General features: G+C 38.2%; 1 protein-coding gene across 1 annotated transcript in view; it reads left to right on the forward strand.

The window, feature by feature from the left end:
- LOC136876423 (outer dense fiber protein 2) overlaps positions 1-23,250 on the forward strand; it is a 456,680-nt gene that overhangs the window by 79,400 nt on the left and 354,030 nt on the right. Inside the window, exon 5 of the mRNA XM_068228338.1 lies at positions 20,227-20,337. Within this exon, the coding sequence (XP_068084439.1) occupies positions 20,227-20,337 (111 nt within the window). The remainder of the gene's footprint in view (positions 1-20,226; positions 20,338-23,250) is intronic.

A 23,250-nucleotide genomic window follows, 5' to 3' on the forward strand; every position in this document is an offset into this window, starting at 1 on the left:
AGCTGGAAGGCATATCAGATGCAAGAGTTCTGTACACATTGTAGTTTTGCTGCTTGTTCACAGGTTAGGTCAGTCAATAAACTGTCACAGTAGTCAAAGATTGGAAATAGAAGTGTTTGTATGAGTTTTAATTTAAGGTCCAGTGGGAGAACATTTTTATGACACTTCAAAGGATAAATGGATGCATGTACTTTTCTGCACACATTAGTTATATGCTCATTACAGGTCAGAGTCTCATTTAAGGTGACCCCAAGCTTTGTAACTATCTTGGAGTATGGCACTTCGGTATCATCAATGGTAATTGGAGGAGGATTGTGATTACTATTTAGAGCACATAGTAATTTTTTGTGTCCAATTATTATGCTTTGGGTCTTTCGAGGGTTGATGAGTTAGGCATTGTTTCTGGTATACGTTGTGAATCGTCGTAGGTCTGTATTCATATGTTGGATCGCTTCGCATATACTATCTACACTAGTATGGTAATATACTTGTAAGTCATCAGCATACAGATGGTATTTACAGTGGACAAGTGGGGATGAAATTTGATATGCAGGTTAAATAATAAAGGTCCCAGCACAGATCCTTGAGGCACGCCAGATAATCTAATAGCAGATTTGGATGTAACATCGTTTACTGAGACACACTGGCGATGATTTGTGAGGTAGGCTGTAAAGAAATTGAGCACACTCCGGCCGACACCAAGGGAGCGCAATTGTGAAAGGAGGAGTTGTATGTTGACTGTATCAAATGCACTGCTAAAATCAAGGAGCATGAGTACAGTCACCTGTCGTTTATCCAAAGCAAGCCTGATATCATCTGTTACCCGAAGAAGTGCTGTCATCGTACTGTGGCCCTTCCTGAAGCCAGGTTGCAATGGGTCTAGTAGTGAATGATTTGCGAGATATTCAGTTAGTTGCTCGTGTATTAGTCATTCAAGGGCTTTCGCAAGCGGAAGGAGTATAGATATAGGGCGGTAGTCTGATGGATAATTTGATGTGGTGTTCTTTAATACTGGAATCACTAGAGCATCCTTCCAAATGTCTGGAAAAGTTCCTGAATTTATACAGTAATTGAAGATATGAGCAGTGATCGGTAATACTGCGCCGATGACATTTTTTATGAAGCATATTGGAATATGATATGCTCCTTTCACTTGAGATTTAATGGAATTTAAGACTCGTTTTCATTTATATTGACAGTTTGCAATAAGAATGTTGGTTCAGTATTCAAGTAATTGCCATCCTCGTGTAATGGGATTCCGGATTGGGGTCAAGTTTCTTTAATTTGTTTACCAGTGAAATGAGAGGTAAGTGTGTCCAGCGATATTGTTGGAATATGAGGTTCTTTAATTTTTCCTATTCCTATTGAACGTAACTGATTCCACGCATTAACTGTATTGAGATTTTTGGTTAGATTTCTGATATATTTAAATTTACTCTTTCTAATTAATTGTTTCATTTTGTTCCATAAATGACAGTATCGTTCAAGATCCATTTGCCCTTTTGTTGCTCTGTACCAGCGAAACAAAGCATCACGGCGGGCCATTGTTGCTTTTATCTCAGTGTTTAACCACAGAGCAGGAAAGCGAGTAACCCTTGCCTGCAGAACGAGAGCATGCTTGTCATAGAGTACTAACAATAAGGAGTTAAACTGCTGTACTTTCAAGTTCACGTCCTGCAATTGTCATATGTCGTCCCAAGGCAAATCATATGCGTCATGTTGTAGTTGAGTTAAGTCTATATTTTTCATGTCTCTGTAGTTTATATACTTATCTTTACACAGATAGATAAGATTGTGTGTAGAGATACCAGGGACAGAGATTTGTCCATGCTTGACAGCCTTATGGGGATTATTTGACACTAAGTAGTCAATTAGAGTGTGCGTTGAGCCGTTATGTGTGTGTACGTGATTAGTTGCATCTAATGGTAAGATGGTCATGTCCATTGAAATGAACAGTCTGCGAATTTGGTCCGAGTCACTAGGCTGGGTCAGGAGATTTATGTTAAAATCACCGGTGTTCGTAACCTGGTATTTCAGCAGATCCGCTTCAAGTGAGTCTATATTACTTACCTTGGGTGGCTTATATACAACTACTATTAACACTTTGTGGTGGTTGACAATCACCTCAAGGAACATATATTCAGTATGCGGGGTGTCATTGGGAGAAGATTTATAGATTATTTTGCTCTTAATGTCATCTCTGCAGTACACTGAAACACTACCGCCTCGTTTACCTGTGCGGTCATGCCTGTATAAAGTATACCCACCTATTTTTACAAGCGTGGAACTGATACTGTTAGTCAACCAACTTTCACTCAGACCGATTAAATGCATATTTGTATCAGTAATTATAGAACGGACTTCGTCAAAGTGACTTAAAAGTGATAAACAGTTAATGTGGCAACATTTCAGGGTTCTAGGAAACTGCAACAAGGCACGTTTCAATAGGATTCCTGTGGGCTCAGGTTGGGGTAGGGGAGCTACTGGTGACTGTGAAAGAGGGTTGTCATTGTCTTGGAATACGCCCGGGTCAATGGCGTGCAGGAATTCGTCATCTGCTACAAGCACAGACTCATTAGTCTTAGCCATTATCATGCATAACTAAAGAAACACTTACCGAGAATTTCCCAGGTACATTCGCTGACTCAGTTCGCACACACTCAGACACACACACAAATATATACACATGAAAACCACTGAACATTTTAAGATTTAAACCTTAACTCACTGCTACACCTGCTGAGTTTAGAGTTCTGTTCAAGTCACCTACAGTACTAATATATTATTTTCTTCCATTATTTAGTAACACTACTATGCATCCTTCAATTGTCCATACCCACTTATGCCTTAGGATATCCCTCGCTCTGTTTAGAATCTGTTTCTGGATACTCGTAAGCGATTCAGTTATTAGAAATTTAGATCCTTTGAGAAGTTTTTTAACTCTCCAAACCCGGTTACGATTTTGAAACCTAAGGAATTTCACGATGATCGGTCGTCTTCCCGTCACTACGGCTTCAGCTGTTGTACGTTTCCGTTCACCAAGCCTGTGGCAGCAGTCAGTGTCTCCTAGTGAGATATCCAGTTGTAGCTTATCCCTGATGAAGTCCGTAACTTTTTTATACATGTCTTCATCAGGTTCTTCGGAAACACCATGCAGTAAGAGGCAGTTACGATGGCTATACTGAGCCAAATCATCAATCATTTCTTCATGACAGGTTAGAGTCTCATCCATCATTGATATCTTAGTCCTTAGTTCGGCAATTTCAGTGGTCACTTGGTCCTTGAAGGTTTCAAAGTTGGCAGCCAGGCTCAGTATGTCTTGTCATGGGTTGGCATTAGTGTCGCCAGCACTGGTGGTCGCTGCTGCTAGGCGAGCTTTGAAGTCACTCAGTTGACTTTCAAAGACAGTTATTCTTTGACTAACTTCTTTAAGTGTCATGTTTTAGTGATTTATTTCAACTAGAACACTGTACAAATGTTTTCAGTGACAGAGCTCGTACCTAGATGCAGTTTTTCTTGCTGTTTTTGCAGGATATAACAGAGAGCACTTAACACTCACACTGCACCGGCCGCCCTTTTACAGTTTCCGCATGGTATCTCTATGTGGAGGATCTACTCCTGGAAGTTGTGTTATGAATCATCTAATGATGCCCCTGAAAGCTTCTGTTTAACTGTCAAATATAATATCTCTTTCTCTACTGTGTATGCATGTGGAGGTATTATGAGAATATATCCTTAACTAACACTTTGTAACTTGAGAACAGTTGGAGCTACATACTGACACTTGTTAAACGTTCTAAGTATGGAGCAAAACTGAGAAAGAGATGGAATTGCCATGCTTGTTGCCATCCTATGAAGGGGGAAGCAAAGAGTCAAGTGCAGGAAGGCCCTATGGACCCACCGGCTGACCGATGAGAGAAACTCACACTACTATTCATGATGATGATGATGCTGCTTGTTGTTTAAAGGGGGCCTAACATCTAAGGTCATCGGCTCACACTACTATTCAAGGACAAACTAAGCTAAGTGCTAAATGCCCATCGTAATTACAAGATTTGTTACCGGACATTATACTAAGTCATGACTTCCTAGTAGAGTATGATGTGATCTTGGGTTATGAAGCACACAAGATATTTTTGGGCATGATCTAATGGAAATTTCATGACTATTGGAAACCTTGATGAAAATTCATGCATGGGAGAAATCCAATTAGAGAATCTACAGCAGACTGAAGAAGAGCCTAAAATGTGTCATAAAGGATTTTCTTGCAGTATTTGCTAACAACCTAGGCTATACTCCCACTGTAACACATACTCTTTGTGTAACAACTATACCCTGATCAAACAGCATCTGTATACAAAAATGGTTTAAAAGTAATTTTGTTATAAAGAAGATTCAAGAAATGGAAGGACAAATTCTTATTGATCCCTCCACATCTCTTTGGGCTTGCCCATTGTACTACCAAAGAAGAACAAGGAGTGTAGGTTTTGTGTTTACTTCCATAAACTACATGGGAGAACAATTATTGACCTGAATGACTTGCTGAGACAAGTGAATGGATTTAAGATTTTCAGCATGCTGGATCTTAAATCTGGATATTGGCAAGTTGAAGTAGAAAAAAAATTCCAGACCATTGACTGCCATCATGGTACTAAGAGGTGTATTTCAATTTACAGTCATACCATTTGGACTGACGATTGTGCCAGTCACATTTATGCAGTTGATAGCTAAGGTATTGTCAGGATATATTGGAAATTTCTGCCTAGTATATTTGGATGATGCTCTGATTTATAGTGAGAACTTGCAAGAGCACCTTATGCATCTGGCAAAAGTGTTAGAGCAATTGAAAACTCATGGGTTGATTTGCAGGCTAGAGAATAGTATCACTTTGCACAGTCCCATGCAGAATACCATGGCCATGCTTTGACAGCTGAGAGATTGGAAAGGCAGCCAGAGAAGAATTAGGCTATTGAAAAAGTGTCCTTGACTTAACTAGTATGTCAGTTCCTCAGCTTGTGCAGCTGATACAGTAGCTTTGTACCTCATTTTGAAGAGAAGGTTGCACCACTCACTGACCATTCTGATGGTTTAGCAAGGAGGAGGCAGCAATTTGAGAGATCAAGACAGCTATAAGCAGTGCTCCCAGTCTGGCTCAATGCTCAATGGAAGATGTGTCTGCAAACCGACGCTAGCAACTTAGGTTTAAGAGCAGTGTTATTCCATGAGAGGTATGATGGTGGAAGAGATATCGAGTATGCCAGTAGAAAATTGCCTGTCACAGGGAAACTTTACTGTACTGCTGAGAAAGAAGCCTTAGCTGTAGTGTGGGCCATGGGAAAATTTGAGGATACATAGAGGGAAGAAAGTTACATTTGTACACCGATAATGTAGCAGTAAAGTGTTGATGATGATGATGATGATGATGATGATGATGATGATGATGATGCTCATTGTTTAAAGGGGCCTAACATCTAGATCATCAGCCCACAAAGTAGTTAAGCTTGGTTTCCAACTCAAAATCTAAACTGATGTGATGGGCCTTATTGATTGCAGAATTTGATTTTGATGTATGTCATGTTCCTGGATCTACTAATCCAGGAGGTGATAATTTATCTAGGCACCCAGCGATGGAGTCAGAAACAGAGAATGCTGTTGTAGAAAGGGAATTTCTTAAGAAAAGGGAAACTGCAACTAATGAATCAGTCCTTATAGTTATCCAAAAAAAAAGTTTGATTTGGAGACATTGAAAAAATTACAAGGGCAAGACAAAACCTTTTGGACCATAGCTTGTGGTCTGGTAGGCTTAGTTCAATAGCTGCCTTGTTATGAGGTGATGTGTATGGATCACATCTCTTTGATCCACCTCCATAGCATAACGGTTAGCACTACTGGCTGCTATCCTCAGAGGCCCAGGTTCAGTTCCCAGTACTGTTAAGGATTTAAGAATGCCAAGAAGGCCATCTGTCACGGTGGCAGTGGTTAAAATGGTACATACAGCTCACATTCATTCGGGGTGTGCCTAAAAAGAGTTGCACCATCTCAGGATGAGGACATGAATATACCTTTTTTATCTCTCTGATATGCCTGCAGTAGTAGTTGTTCCCAAATTCATTCATCGTTCATCCTGGGGAAGTTCCATGACAGCACTAAAGCCAGCCATCCAGGAGGTGAAGAAACATTCAAAGCTATCCACCGACAGTTCTTTTGGAATGTGTAGAAGGAAATCATGAACTATGTCCAAGGGTGTTACATTTGTGCCTGCACCAAGGCAAGGCAGACTCCAGCTGTCGGGGATAGTGCCCTTTGGTGATCATAGCCCTTGACATGATGGTCTTGTGCCCCAGAACACTGAGGGGTGAGACTGGACTTCTGGTAGTCACCGACCTCTTCATCAGATACCAGAAGCAACAATGGAACAGATAATCAACCTTCTGCAGGACGAGGTATTCAGCCGCTACAGCTATCCACGGTATATTTTGTCGGATAACGGGAGACAGTTCATGTTGAAGATGTGGCAGCAGATGATGACCAATTGAGGTGTGGAGCACTAAACCACCCCTAACTACAACCCGAGAGCCAATCCAACAGAACGACGAAACCAAGAGCTGAAGTGGATGCTATGAATTCATCTAGTAAACGAAAAGCACAAACTGTGGAATCATCGGGTACCACAATCACTCTGCCTTACAACTGTATCACTTCCAAGCGAACAACAAAATGTGTCACGGAAAATTACCTTCTTTAGGAACAGTTGGTCCTGTCACTGACCCTGCTGTTCATCAAACTGCACCACATATTTGTATGCATGTGTGTATATTAAGAATGGGTGGTGTAGCTCTAGGTAGTTGAATGTGGAAAGTTGTATCCATAAAATGATAATTATCCTCAATTCCACTTGGATTTCCTTACACTCTAGCATAGTAAAAAGCTCTTCTTGCATAATTTCTAGTTTTGATAGCAGGTTTTACATTCTCTTTCCACCATGCTCATTCTTTGGATTTTCTTATTTAGCTCTGTTGATAAATTTGAACACAGTATGTGTTATTTGCTTCTGTATTGAGTTGTATAATATAAAAATCTACTTACAATAGGATGCTGGAAAGATCTGCCTTGCCAATACATTTTATGTTATCAATCTTATTTATCATAATTAATTATTTTCATTCTCATGTGACACATAACTTTCATATAAGACATTAAATGATGGATGTTCCACCAATAAACTTTTATTAGGTACAATTTATACAATCACCATGGGTTAAAAATTTCATTTTCGGTTCCGTATTGAACTGAGATCATAAATATATTAGTTATAAAATATTTTATTCCACCTATTCAATACTATAAATTATTTGCAATGCCTATTCTTATATCATAATGCTTTGCTAGGTACTAGTTTCAACCTCAATTTAGGTCATCATCAGCCTAAAAATAATTACACTTTTCTATCGGATGTCCTGGAACATTACCCTCTTATGAAGTAATAAAAACTAATAGAGTAAACTATATGCACATTGTGTTAACATTCATTATAAAATGTGGTAGCTGCCTCTGTGGATCCGTGGTAGAGTGTTGGCCTCTGGATCCCAAGATAGCGGGTTCAAACCCGGCAGAGGTAGTCGGATTTTTGAAGGGCGGGAAAAAGTCCATTCGATACTCCATGTCGTACGATGTCGGCATGTAAAAGATCTCTGGTGACACATTTGGTGTTTACCCGACAAAATGCATTAAATCTCAGCCATAGACGCCCAAGAGAGATCCGGTTTACTCTGTCTGCCATCTAGTGGGCCTAGAGTAAAACGGAACGTCGAAATTGACGAGCAGACAGCCAGATGGTGTCAAATCGAAATGTCTGCACACGGTAGCTGAGGCCATTCGATTATTATTATTATTACAAAATCTGGTTGAATACATGAATGAGATTAAAATAGATTGTGATGCTGATGATTAGATAAAAACAGTCAATGAAATTGTTTAAGTTTAAATGACAAAATATTGTCTATAAATCTGTAAATTCAAATGTACGTTATGTCAATTTTATGATGATATTAGGATATTATATAAACATTAAGTACTGTGCAAAAATAAAAGCATAGAAATTTCATGACATTCTGATTACAGTGTCCAGGTTGTTCTGGTGAGTTCTTTGGCTATTACACTTCCGTATAAAATTGTGGATCAATTGTACTGTACATTACATCAATTTTATGATGTTAGGATATTACGTAGACATTGAGTACCAGTATTGCGCAAATATAAAAACATAAGAAATTTTCATAGCATTCTGATTACGATGTCCAGACTATTTCTAGTGAGTTCTATGACTTACTTGCACATTCCTATCTATGATTGAAAGTTTTAATTTTATACATCACTGGCGCAGAGGGTATGTATAACTTGTTTAGAATCCAATATTACTCAGTTTAAGAATGTAGGTAAAATATACTGTATGTAGACCGTAATGGCGTCCAGAAGCAAAATGCTGTGAGTGCACCAGAACATTTTTTCAGGAAACACGAAAAATGTCTTATTTTCTTTGGCTCGCAGATATGCAAAATTCCTTTTCATTGTGGATTTATATTCACTTAGGGACTATTTTTATGACAATCTTCAAAATATTGGGGTTTTATTTTTTTAGTTATTACCTAAAATGGCTTGGATTCACCGAGTTTTGCTCCTGTTTTCATGGATCTAGGTAGGTTTGCTTCTGTAGAGATATCATAACGTAATTGGAAAGAAGATGCCTTAATGCTGGTTCAAATGACAAAAGAAATTATTTATTGACTACAAGTAAGTGTGATTACTAGGGCTCGGATGTTTAGGAAAAGTCATATTTTTTCTTTGTGTCTATTTTCTGATCCGATTGGATTTTGGTGCAAATCAGTTGATTATCGCCACAATTAAGTGACTTTTATTTGTCATATAAATGCATATTTTGGCAAATTTTTGTCATAAGATCATATTTTGATCTATTTTCATAGAAACGTCATATTTTGGCGGTCTGGCGAGAGCTGTAGCTGTGCAAAATCATTGTGAACTTCCCGAATGAGAACTAGTATTCACAAAACTGCTTTTTCATATCTGCCACTTCTATCAAGATTGCGCAGGAATTGCTTTCCTCCAGTTTGTAAGCAAGTCTGGCATATATCTAGTCGAACTTTTGAGTTATATCGAGTGCAATTACCCATTTAGAAGCTGCTAGCTTAGAAATTCATGCAAGTATTGAAATTGTGAGAAGTGTTGAACTTTCAGCACAACAATGACATGGAATAGTTGGCGTCAGTGTAAAATGGAAACTTGAAAATGTGCTTAATCGAAGTGATGCTTTTCGCTGTGTGTGCAAGATAAATAATGTTCTTAGAGGAGAAGGCACCAGTACATTTCAAGATGAGTGCATACTCGACAGCCATAATTTAATATCATTTAAATAGCACCAATAACTTCTTGTGACGTAGAAAGGAGCTTCTCTTCTTACAAGAATGTGTGAAGTGATAATCGGATAATTCATTTCATGGTGCTCAATTTAAACTTTAACGCATTTGAGTAATATTAATGTAATCTGGGCTTAAACGTTTCAAAATATTAAAAAAAAAAAAAAAAAAGATTGATTTCTAGTTTTCTCATATTTCAAACCATCAATGAAGGGTGCAAACATGTTTTGACTTTTAAAATGTTGTGTGATCTGATAATCTTAGCGAACTTAGTACTTGATAGGTACGTATTTAAAATGTTTGATAATTAAATCGAGGACAATAGACTGTGAATAACTGCTAAACATGTATATTCAGAAAATTAATATGTAAGCAAGAATAAAGAATTTAGTGAAGAAACATTTATCAAAAGAATTGCTGTTTCGATTTATAACTTAATTTAAAATGGCCATTTTCAGGTCATATTTTGTCATTTTTACGTCATATTTCGTTGCTTTTGAGGTCATATTTCGTCACTTTTGAGGTCATATTTGCTTGCTTATTTGGGCTATTTTTAGGTCTTAAACATCCGAGCCCTAGTGATTACATAGTATATGACATGAAATGAAAGTCTGCAAGAAGTAAAAAGGCCGCAACCTTGCAAGTCCTGTCCTGTTTCATCGAAATTACACAGGCAACTCATTGTATTCTGGATGAATTTCAAACTCTGAGTCCTCCTCTGTATTGTTCACAGCTGTTTGAGAATCCATCAGATTCTTATAGAAAACAAGATCTTCGTTTCCTTCCCAAGTCTCCCCGAAATGCTTTCTAAGCAGAAAATCAATGTCCCTAACTTTCATTTCCTTTAAGGCTCTTCCAATCTGGATAACATTCGGCTTCATAGACGAGTAGGCTTTGCCACGTCTACACCAGCGTCCATTCTGTAGGCCACTTCACCTCTTACTAGTGCGTTTCCATGTTTACTCCCGGTGATCACAACCCTTTTTACAGGAGCAAATTTGAAGTGCCACTGACGACAGGGCTTGATGACATCAGCAACTGCATCTTTCCAACACCAATTGACGACATCTGCTCCCAGCTGGAAAACTATTCTGTGATCCTTGAATACTTCATGGTACTCACTCGGTAATATGACAGTAACTTTCGACCTGAGAACTTTTTCTATTCAACCAAAAATTCTATCGGGTGGTAGAAAAGAATCTCCAACCGTTGGATAGAAGATCTTCACCTGTTTCACACTGACAGGAGCCTCTTGTGTTAGCCAAAAGCACAGCATACCCAGCATTGTCTGGTTCTTGTTTTGCCCTCCACAGCTGTCCGACATTAGGTGGATGGTGTGGATGCCATTCAAATCTGTTGATGTTAACCTGTCATGCACAAAGGACACAATTTCATTAGATCCCTTTGCAAAATTGGTTTCTTTCCAAGTGTAAATAAACGTATTTCTCTGGTTTTGCCGTGCACCTGATGGGCCTTGGCAGATCGTAAAATTGTACACATACATTTGGCGTGTATAATAAGCACTTTGATCTTGCAACTTAGGCAATGTAAGATTTTTCTGGCAATCAAATGTGAAGGTTATTTCACCATTGTCCTCAACTTTGTCCCATAAAAAGCTTTTGCCTTAGCTTTGTGCAAAGCAAGTTGTGTTGTAAGTTTTTGTTTCTTAACCTCATCTCCACCTGATCGCATTTGCTTTATTTGTTGCTCTAAACTGATGCACACTGAACAGCAGTCAAATGCTGGGGAAGAGAAACTGATATTATAATCAGATACAAAGATAGACCTGAAAAACTCATACATAACATTATCTACAGTTTTCTCTGGATCTTCAGTAAACATTTTCCAGAGCTTTGAAATCGATAATTCACTGGACATAAACAATCTAGTAATGTTTTTTCCATGGCAGTAGTGTGACTGAACTGGTTTCAGCCTTTCAATAAACTCTTTAACAGCACCCCTTTGTGCCTGATAACTATTTGCCATTTGGTCTCCACCTCTTCTTTCAACTGGAGCATCTCCTGTCTCTAAGTACCGCTTACAAACTCTCTATACTCTTGCTGTTGATACACCGAGAACACTGATGAACATCTTCTGGCACACACGCAATTGTCGAGTTTGGTTACCTACTTTCAGATGTGGTAAGTAGTACCTAATGGAAGTACTTATATTTTTCCTAGAGTTCGCTGTTTCTACTCGCTGCCGCCTCGGTGATTCGACTGCTGTGTGTCTAAGTATAAACTTCCTGTTGAATTTTGTCTGGGACTTTATAAAAGGCTTGATGTGCTCTCCTTATATCCTGCATTGATAATATTTCACACTGGTATGCTGATGAAGCCCCATTCTTGCAGTGGGATCAAACCAGAAACCCACTTGAAGAATATCTAGACAAGAGCAGTTCCAATAAGGAGAAAGCCTTGATAGTTCAGATATTCATATACAGCATTTTCCAAAACACATGGTTACTAAATGCTTTATTTTTCATCTATTTGAGGAAATCGTTCCTGTTTGTGGCCATATAAAACAACCACTTTTGACGTTAACTTAAAATCTGACCTATAATCATGTAATATGCGGTTTACAGATAATGCTGCTAAATGAAGTTCTCATTATTTCGATGTAGTGAAGTAGCACAAAATACTACAGTTGACGATTTAACCTTACCTCATGCGTTTTGCTTTGTTCCTCTTCCAGTCAATAGGATTTGCTAATTTCATACGGCCTTTCCCTCTTGGAACTGCTTGTACACGTACTCCGTCAGTAACATCCATTATTGTGGAGGAAATTATGATGCAATGTTTATATTTTGCCCAACAAAAAAGCTGCAAACTTTCTTAATGCATTCACAAACAAGCCAAGAAAAACACGTGCCAAATGACTAGTTAACAACTGGCTTACTACTGTGTCTTCTTGTTTCATGGCTGTGTCCAGTAGGCCCAACTTGACACAAGCTCAGAACTAACATCCATGGAGAAAAAAGCTTTGTAAAATAGCATTATTCAAACACAGGACACAGTGTGTATTTAGTTTTGCATCCGCAAACCACCTTAAGTAATGGTGCTTGGTAAGGATACACCAAATTCTGCTTCTTTATGATGAAAATGGATTCACTCAGTTTTGCTTTGCAAACAGATGTGGATACACACACTTTTGCATCTGTGGGCTGTTTTCGGGGTGCGATTTAAAGCAGACAGAAGCAGTTTTGCTGGAGTTTTAAGGATCTAATCAACAGACGACAGCATAGAGAACAAAATGGTGGCAACAACTCATTTTTGAGCAAAAGTGGATTTAATGCATTTTGCATCTGGACGCCTTGTATATAAACTACTTCTTGAATAATGCTGCTTATGGTGAGAGGTTGAATTCCCAGTCCAAGATGGAATCGAATGGAACCTGATGATGAAAGAAGAACTATGTTAACACAAAGCTCCAAGAGAAAAAGAAAAAGAAAATTATCTCATCTATTTTTATTACGTCATAAGTGAAGTCGAAACTTGTACCTAGCAGAGCATTATGAGATAAGCATAGGCATTGCAAATAATGTATAGTATTGAATAGGTGCAATAAAATATTTTATAACTAATATATTTACAGTTTATACAAATTTAATAAGTACCCAGTTTTGATTCCCTTGGAGTCATCCCCAGCTTATACAATAAATTAAATAAGAAGAAATTAAGATTAAAACATACATTACAAAAGATATGCCTAAAAATAAGCTTGATTTAAACTCATAAAAGTTTGTGTCTTATAAACATATTAAAAATAGCTTTCTTGAAGTCAAAATTGTCTGGATGAGAGTGTGTGCACACTCATTAGATTAGTCTTACTTATTAGTCTTAAAATGTCTAATGTGTGCTTGAACAGAATTTGTGGAAATGTACCTTAATTAAGACCATGGCCACTTCCTTCCCACTACTAGCCCTTTCCTATCCCATCATTGCCATAAGACCCTTCTTTGTCAGTGCAATGTAAAAGCAAATTATAAAACATGCTCTAATTGGGGTCTTTCCAGAGACTTATATGCCTAGTCCTTTACAGCCTTACTACATTTCCTAAATACTCTCACCACCATTTGAAGAGGTTTGTAACCTTTCTTTACAACCTCATTAATCTGAGTACCCCAATGAAGATCTTTCCTTACATTAACACTTAGGTACTTACAGTGATCCCTGTGAAGTCCTTTCACCCCTTCAACACAGCAATTGAAAACTAACATTCTTTTGGTGAATTTTACAACCAGACTTTTCATCCTGTTTACCATCATATCATTCCATTTATATCCTCCACTCTTTTGTCTAGTCCAATAGCCCTCATTTTTGTCAGCAGTCTCCCAAAAGCCATGGATAGTTCAATAGCAATGCAGTCCATTTGAGCTACTGAATCTAAAACTTTCTGCTATATCTTGCTGGGGACACAAACTGCCTTCTCACAAACCAGTTAATAATTTTGCAAACATACTGAATCTAATATAATCAGAAAGAAACCTTTCCCAGAGCTTGTGAGCAACTCATGTCAAGCTGACTGACCTGTAATTGTCCGCTTTAGGTTTATCACCCTTTCTTTTATATGCTGGAGCTACTTTAGCAACTCTACATTATTCTGAGCTATCATCAAAAGGTTTTGAAGTGGTTCTGGGTTCCCCACTACTTACTTGTGTAAAACTGTGTTCTTCTATCCCATGCAAATTAATACTGTAATTGTCAGACATCAAACTCAACATTGTGGAGCTAATGGTTTAAAAGCAGCTTCACTGTTGATACTAAACATTCTTGCTATCACTGATATTATAATTTTGCTGTTACATTTTAATATACTTGAATTAAAATATGATTTATTTTCTTTCAAAAATCAGAGAATGGTCTGTGACTTTTTTTTTTTTTTTTTTTTTTTTTTTTTTTTTTTTTTTTTTTCTCGAGGATGTCTGTGATCTAGAAAGTTTGAGAACCACTAATATAGAATACATAACAACAGTCCATTAGGGTCTTCACCTATCAAGATGACTTACTTGACAGTTCTTCAGTTGGTCTTACAAAGTTAAGTGAACCCTATTGCAGCCTTATTAATTGGCTGAAAATCAAATCTGGGACCTCCAGGTTAAAAGCAGGCCTGGTACCCCTACACTACACCACACAGGTTGCTTTTAAAAAGTATATGTAATTTTTATACAAGTTTGTAAGTTAATATTTTCTCTTCCTTTAAAAGTATTCACCTATGTAATAAAAACAGTGGTAGTTAACCCTTTGAGTGCCACGTGCTATTACGGTTTTCCTACCGCTGAGCGCCAAGGCTAGTTTCTGTTTTTTTGCAAGCTTTTGTTTGATCACTCACAATTCAGCTGTTATTGTAGGTAGAAACTTGAAATTTTCGTTATCATTTTACTAATATGATTGCCTATACAAACAAAGCCTTACTCAGTTCATTTATGACCATTAGTAAATATTTGGCAGCCAAAAGCCAAAAATATCAATTAAAAATAAAACAAAACAAAAGTTTAGCAATAAAAATTTAGGTAGAACAATTTTTTTTTATACATCGTGAACATATTTATTGAATAGTACAACCTATTATGAAGCTATATTGAAAATTTCATTAATTTTGTACCTAAAATAAATCCGTAGTAAAAATAATTAGTTTACATATCCAAATGAGCCAAAAATACAAGTCTACTAACACTCGTTTGGTTTATGTCAATATTTATGAAATACAGTATTCTTTTACATAACACTTACAATACATACTACAATAATTTTTTTTGTTTTATGTTTTTTTTGCGAGGGAGTGTGGAAAATCTTTCATAAGACGCTTGTGAGGGTCTGCACTCAACAAGTGTGTGGAGATTCTTACCCACTAAAAACCACACTCCCTTTTCCAACGACGTTTATCTCCGCCCCAGAAACCGCTCTCGCATTACTTTAGGACGGATGTCGTGCTTAATGCATCTTGTGCTTCATCTTCCTTCTTCTGCTTTATTGTCTGTCATAATCATCCAGGTCCTTCTTCTTCTGACGCAGAATATTTTCTACGTAGACTGCCACCTGGTCCCAAGATTCTTGACTTTGTAGCATTACTGACACGATCCCTTCTGGCGTCAATTCTCCATGCATAACTTCTAAGCATCTTCTTTGTGGCAGCCAATGAACACACACAAAGAAAGTATGTAATACGTCATCAATATCACCACAGTATATGCACACCGGACTAGTTGCTAGCCGTAGTGTATGAAGAAATTTTCGGAAGTATCCATGACCTGTCAAGAACTGTGTGAGATAGTAGTTCACTTCACCATGATTTAGGCCAACCATACGCCCAGAGAAGGTATCAGTCTTTTTGTCCATTTCCCTCTAGAATCATCTTCCCATCTTGTTTGCCATCATTGCATTCTACGACTAAGAGCCAAAGCCTTTGCCCTTTTCCTTCCTAGCTCTTCTTGTGTGAGCCAAATTTCTTATCTTTCGAAGGCCAACAAGTCAATAGGAACTACTTTTGCTACTACTAGAATCGCAGGTTCTGATATTGTATGATATGTGCAAGCAATTCGTAAAGCTGCTCTCCATTGTACGGCCACAATTCTTGTCCGATATTTCGCAATTTTTAACGATTCAGCCCAAATTTCTGAACCGTATAGCAGTATCGATTGGACAGTCAACATGAGAAGCCGCCTTTTACTAGATTTCGGCCCCTTGATATTTCCCATGAGTCTACTCAGTGCAGTCACGGTTTTCGCTGCCTTATCTGTTACCCGTTGGATGTGGTCCCAATATGTAAGCTTAGTATCAAGCGTTACACCAAGATATTTTGTGCTCCTAGTTGTTTCGATGGCTATCAACCCAATCTGCACCAGTACAATAGTATTAATCCTTTTCCTCGTTAGGAGGGCAATTTCCATTTTATGATCTGCGAGTTCTAACTTGTGATTTATCACCCATTCTTTAACATGTCGCATCACCTGATTCAATTTAAACTGAGCCAGCTCTAGGTTACTATCACAGCAGCCACATCATCAGCATAACCCACAAGTTTTACATCTTCTGGCATCTCCAGCCGTAACAAACCATCATACATGATATTCCAAAGGTGTGGTCCAAGAATTGAGGCTTGCGCTGCACCAGCTGTGAGCCATTTTCTTCTCTGACCATCTCCCGTGTCGTATAACAATGTACGGTCTTTCAAATAGTCTCGCAGTATATACATGAGATATTCTGGAAGCTTGAAAGTTTCTTGTAGAGCTTCCAAAATATCACTCCATCTTGCCGAGTTGAAAGCATTTTTAACATCAAGAGTCACAAGAAGTGTCAGCTTTCTAGAGTAATGATTACCCATTTGAGCTCGTTCTGCTGTCTTCACCACTTCCTTCACAGCATCTAACCTTGAGTGACCTCTGCGAAATCCATGTTGTTGGTCAGATAGGTCGCCAGCTAATCGGACTGCTGCTAGTATTCTCGGTTGTAGTAGCTTCTCTAAACCTTTCCCGGCAATGTCCAGCATACATAGAGGTCTGTAACCCCCAGTTTTCCCTTTACTGATCAGAACCAATCTAGCTATTTTCCAACGAAAGCTAAAAATTTCCGCTTTCAAACAATGATCATACATTCTCAACAGCAGCTGAGGACATAATTCGACTGCCACCTTTAGTACTTCTGCTGGAATACCATCTTGCCCAGGGGCTTTCTTATTTGTAATGGAATTAATTGCTGTTATCAGTTCTTCAGTTGTAAAAGGTGGTACATTATCTAGTTCTTTCTTGGCCTCATCATTAATCCTCTCTGCATGATCAGGGAATAGTGTGTGTACTATTTCTTCCATGGTGCGTGGATCCATGATAGGGCTTGGTAGCATCCCGAATTTCTTCATAACGATTTTATACCCTAATCCCCATGGATTTTCATCCACTTCCTTAGACATTTACTCTTTTTAATTGTATTCGCAGTCTTTTCTTCATAGTCTTATATTCTACTGAGAGAGCTTCATCGTTATGTTGTGCTCTTTGTGTCCTTCGTCTGAGTCACAGGCATTGTTTACTCAGCTCAGCAATTTCTTCATTCCACCAATATGCTGGACGCTTGCCTCTCCGTTGTCTGATTCTGGTCATTGATGCGTCACGTGCTTGCTGAAGGAGTCTCATGGTGTGTTCCACGCATTTATTAGCAATTATGCTTCTTTTGCCTCCGTGACATGTATCCGTCATACAGTCCATTCCATTCTGTATTACTTCATGAAATTTTTCTCTATCCATAGTGGCTATGTTCCATCTTTCTGGCTTGCGCATGGTAATCCTTAGATGCGGAGTCTCTTGAAGTACACGAAAAGTGATATACTGAGGATCGCTTCCAGTATATTCTTCAATTACTCACCATTCAGTTATCCTAGGCGCAATGTCTTCAGAAACAAAGGTTACATCTGGTATACTTCCCTGACATCCTAGTCACCGAAAGGTTGTCACATTACCAACGTTGATAACCATTAATCCCAATCTGGCGGCCATCTCCATTGTACGCCGCCCTCTAGAATCTGTTTGAGGCATGTTCCATTCAACTGCTTGAGCATTAAAATCACCAGCAACAACTAGGTTAGTGTTCATCCCTTGCAGAGTATCTTCAAGCCCATCTAGTTTTTTCTGGAAGTCAGAAATAGCCTCATTCGGGGTAAAATAACAGCTAACAAAAATTACCTTCTCAACCTAGATTGTCTGAAAACCAGCCTGGTTGATCTCTGTCTTGATATTGTTCACTAAGAATCAAGATGTCTGCTCGTATCTCATAGGTCATCTGCGTCAATAGATCATTGGCAGTTAGACTCCTGTGTGTATTGGCTTGAAGGATCTGTATCATTCACCACTGCTTTTTGGCCTTTTCTAGTGCTTCACGAAACACAATACACTTGCCTGAGCCAATAGCATGATGTCGTTTTGACTCCTCAATGCCCATATCTGTGCAAATTATGCATCATGGATTCGTTTTGCATCCTACTGCCTTGTGACCAGCTTCCCCGCACTTAAAGCAGAATTTATTTCTGTCCAATCCTTTACAGTTTCGTGCCTGATGCCCATATGACAGACATCTAAAGCACCGAGGAACTACGGCCCATCGTCTTACTCTGCAGTATAGCCAGCCTACTTTAATTTTGCCTATGTCTAACAGCTTTCGTGCCTCGCTATCTTCTATCTCCACAATGGCAAGTTTTTGTCCCCTGCTGTTCGGATTTGTGATTGGGACCTTCAATTCTTGATTAAGATTTTCTAATTCTTGTCATACAGCCACCTCTATGTCGGAAATAGTGGTGGCACTGTCCATATCCCGAATTTCCAATGTAGTTCTAGGCGTCAAAACCTTTACTTCGCCATCATGTCCAAGAGCACCTTTAAGTGATTTATTAAAATTTTCTCTGTTCTCCTTTTCCGTGGCCTTATTAAATTCAAGAAGAACTGCTCCAGATATAGTTTTCCTGATCGATCTAATACCAGCACCACTGTCTTCTGGCTTCCCCTGCTGTGGATATCCTTCACAACATCTACAAAAGTCTTGCCATTCATAGGTTTAATAAGTACGTCTTCTGGGCGGCTTCTTATAGTTGAACGTTTCTGTTGCTCGTTCTTTTTAACAGTTTCAGATACCGGTACTGGTTCAGGTTGAGTACCTTCATCTTCATCTGTCTTCTTCTGCCTCTGTTCCCTCTTCTTCTTCTTCTTGGATAACACTATTTCCCATTTATCCTGTTATACGTTTCTGTTTGTAGTGCTCTGTTCTACCTTCTCTTGAATGGGCAAATCCTTTTGCATTAATGCTCTAGTTGCTTTCCAAGCTTTTCTGTGCGTAGATCCCACATCTAAGGCTTCCTCCAATTTCTTTAAACCTTGCTGAATTTCCATCTTCATATTTTTCTGCTGAATTGCAAGAAGACTTTTCAACAGGCCCCTGGCGATTTACAGTTGTTCTTCCTCTTTTAACATATCCTCCATAATTTGTTGAGTGATATCAAGCCTCAAATTTGTTTTTGCATTCTGCTCAATACTATTCATCTTTTACTTGTTCATTTATTGCTGTGAAAATGATTATATATCCACCCTCCTTGACAAAACATAAGTGTGTTTGAGAGGTTCTGGAAAATGTACTTATAATAATAATAATAATAATAATAATAATAATAATAATAATAATAATAATAATAATAATAATAATATTATGATGCCTGCTGATTGGACTGATATACTGAAACAATGGCCTTGAAAATAAAAGAGGCCTCTTTATTGCAAACATAGTAAGTCTTTACCTAACTATATTGGGAAATTCTGAAAGGAGATGACTGTTACTTTTAACAATAATAAAAAATAAATACTGAACGTCCTTTTGAAAGGACGTTGGCAGTTTTCAGACGGTAACCAAACATACTTTCAAAAGGACGTTGGTGCTCAGAGGGTTAAGATACCAGTAAGCTTTCAGTGATTTCTTAAAGACTTCAGTATTTCAAGTTGTGTTTGTATTCTGGGGTAAATTATTGAAAAGCCTTATCTCTAAATGAAAACTCTTCTCTTGACACGGCACATTGTTTTATTTGTACCTATGATATGCACATCTATCCTTTGTCTTGAATTATCGTCATGAATTTCATTATTCTTTCTTAGTAATGGAAAAGTACAAACATGTGTCAAGCAAGTCATATAGATCATAAATATCTTGACCAGTGTACATAAAGAAAGGTGATATGCTATATATTACCATGGTCTTGTTCTATTGAATTTCATTTCATTTCATTTGTTGTCCTAATATATTATTGTTTTTGTACTTTATCTTTATAGGATTGTTGGTGTGGTAAGAAACCAAGTAGAGTAAATAATAAACCTCAGACAGCACCCTGTGGATGTGGTAACCCTAAGCTGCAGCAGTATTCTAACACTACTTCTCACCTGGTATGTCACCTATTCTTTCAATATATAATTTGATTTGGTAGAGCAAAATGCAAAATGGGACAATCCGTAAGAATTTTAATACAAATTAAGGGAACTGATGAAGAGCAATGGCTTACAGTGGGCACACTTTTAACCAGCCAGCCCTGTAAATAATGTCATTTCCTGGGTTTCTATGGTGGCAACCTTGAAATAAGCTAACAGCAAAGAGAATCATCTACTGTAGACATTATGAGAAAACTAGCTAAAGTACCGGTTCTTCATACAGATTTATGAGTAATGATTAAAGTGGTTAAATTAAGGTGGGCCACAAGTATATGTGCATCTTACAGCACGCTCTTGTAGATAATATTTATGACCTTCGCATCGTGTACATAAATAAATAGGTTGTGTCCTCTTGACACTTGAGAGCACACCACGTAAAGCTGGCCATGACTGAAGCACTGGTTCTCCTAGATAATGACCCAAAATGAAATGTGAATTATAAACCCATGAAATATGAATCCTAAACCTATACAATATTAAGAAGATAGAATCATGAAATATATAACACGATGGCGATAATGAAAATTGCTGAATAAATAAAATCCAGCCCACAGCAGTTCCCAAATATGGATAAGCACACTTAGCACTCTAAACAATACAATTATAGAATTATTCAGCTGGTCTGTTAACAAATAAATCATAACTTATGCACAAAATGAGTAGCCTGTTCATTAGTGTAGGTGGGCACAGAAAAGAAAACACAAGAAAGCTGCATTTTCTCAAAAACTGTTAGAATTACAAAGAAAATTCAGTTGAGCAAGTGGCGGTGCAGTTTGAGTCATGTAGCTATCAGCTTGAATTCGAAAGTTAGTGGGTTCGAACTGCACTGTCGGCAGCCCTGAAGATGGTTTTCTGTGATTTCCCATTTTCACACCAGGTAAATTCTGAGGCTGTATCTTAATTAAGGCAATGGTCACTTCCTTCTCACTCATAGTCCATTCCTATCGCATCATCGCCATGAGACCTATCTGTGTCAGTGCGACGTAAAACAAATTGTAAAAATAAGAAAAGAAGAAAACGCACATGACATTTCTTGTAGAAAATGTAATTTGAAGGTGACATGGCACTTCTATTTTTGATTAAGCCAACTGTTTACCCATTCTTTCACTGTGGACCACAGCCAAAATGTGAGATCTGAATTTTCTCAAAAAAACAGTTAGCATTATAAAGAAACTGCATATGACATTTCTAGAACATTTTTATTTCAAAGCCATACAGTATATTTCAGTTTTTTGATAGGGCCAACCACTTACCTGTTATTTTAGTTGATGGAGGGCAAACAAAAATTGACTAAACTTAGGACATACCCCTGTAAAATCCTCCATTGGTTTGAAACAGTGCAATATATAAAAATTAAAAGTATTCTTTGTGTGACTCAGGATTTCCTTACCACATTTCCACTCAGTTGGTCCAGTAGTTTTCAAACATATCTGGAACAAACAAACAAACAAGCAAGCAAGCAGGCAGACACCATCTCATTCTTATTAATTTATGAGAATATAATTTGACTTCACTTTTGAAAAATCATTGGAGAAAAGGCAAAAACCATTACAGATTATATCATCATCATCATCATCATCATCATTACTACTACTTACTGCCACCTTTTTTCTTCAAAGTTTTTTCCTGAAAACCACAGCGTTTTTCAGGATCTGTATCACAGGCTGTCTGTTTCGCGAGTCAGTTACCCCCAATTCTTTATATTCTCTTTGTCATCCAGGTGGTATGGACTTCCTTGTTTCATCAGAATGTAAATAGACAGTCAGACTATTTGGAGACAATATTTCCGCATGGCCATAGAAAGCTAACCTTCTTTTCCTGGCAGAGACAAGAAACCCTGTCTTGAAGTAGAGCTCTGAAATGTGAAGTTTCTGGTATTACCTATCTTCCAGTATCTGACTTAGGATATTTCTGAGAATCAGTGTCATGTTGTCTGCAAAGTGCAGATATTTATTGTCAGACCATCCCTCTTGTCACCCAGGTAGACCTCATTCTGGAACTCTCTGACTTCCCATTTTTCACCTTTTCTGTTTAGTGACAATCTGTACATGGCATACAGGGCTTCTCAACAGATGACTCTAAAGGAGTGTTTTATCTTCAGATTGCATGACAGGCATCGCTTGTTGTACATGTTTTGATTCCGTCAATAGGCCAGTTCCTAATTGTTAACTCTCGCAGAGAGGGCTAATTCCTCTGGCAAGTTGGGTTCAATCCAGTTGCGAAGGTACTTAAATGTCTCCACTTGCTTAATTTTATCCTGTTCTAGTGAAATCTCTCTATTAGCCTCTTTGAGGTTGATAAAGTATGTGGTTTCATCCAGTGACACTTGGAGTCCCACTTTGGCCACCTGTCTTCTGAGACAGTTGACTTGAATTGCCACTATTTCCAGAGACTCGACAACCAGTGCCATTTCATCTGCAAACCCATCCCCCTTGTGACCCAGGTGGATCTCACTCTGGATATCCAAGCTAACCAGTTCCTAGCCCTATTCTCTCATGACTTTGTCAAGGTTGCAGTTAAAGAGGAGAGGGGAAAGACCATTACTTTGTCTGAACTCTGTTTTCATCTAAAATGCTTTTACGATTTATCCTCTGAATATAACCTTCGAACGTGTGTCAATCAGGGTTTGTAAAATGAATCTTTGGGTTTTGTTGTCCAGTCCTAGTTCCTTGAGAATTTTACTAAAGTTTTGTCTGCTCACAGAGTCTTAAGCCTCCCTGAATGTTAGCCTCTTTGAAGTTGGTAAATTTGGTTTCCTCAAGTGGTACTTGGAGTTCCACTTTGGATGCTGGCCTTCTCCGACTGTTCACCTGGATCACCACTATTTCCAGAGACTCAGTGATCAGTGCCATTTTTTTCTGCAAAGGCCAG

This window comes from Anabrus simplex, chromosome 1 (assembly GCF_040414725.1).
Source record: "Anabrus simplex isolate iqAnaSimp1 chromosome 1, ASM4041472v1, whole genome shotgun sequence".
Classification (NCBI taxonomy): domain Eukaryota; kingdom Metazoa; phylum Arthropoda; class Insecta; order Orthoptera; family Tettigoniidae; genus Anabrus; species Anabrus simplex.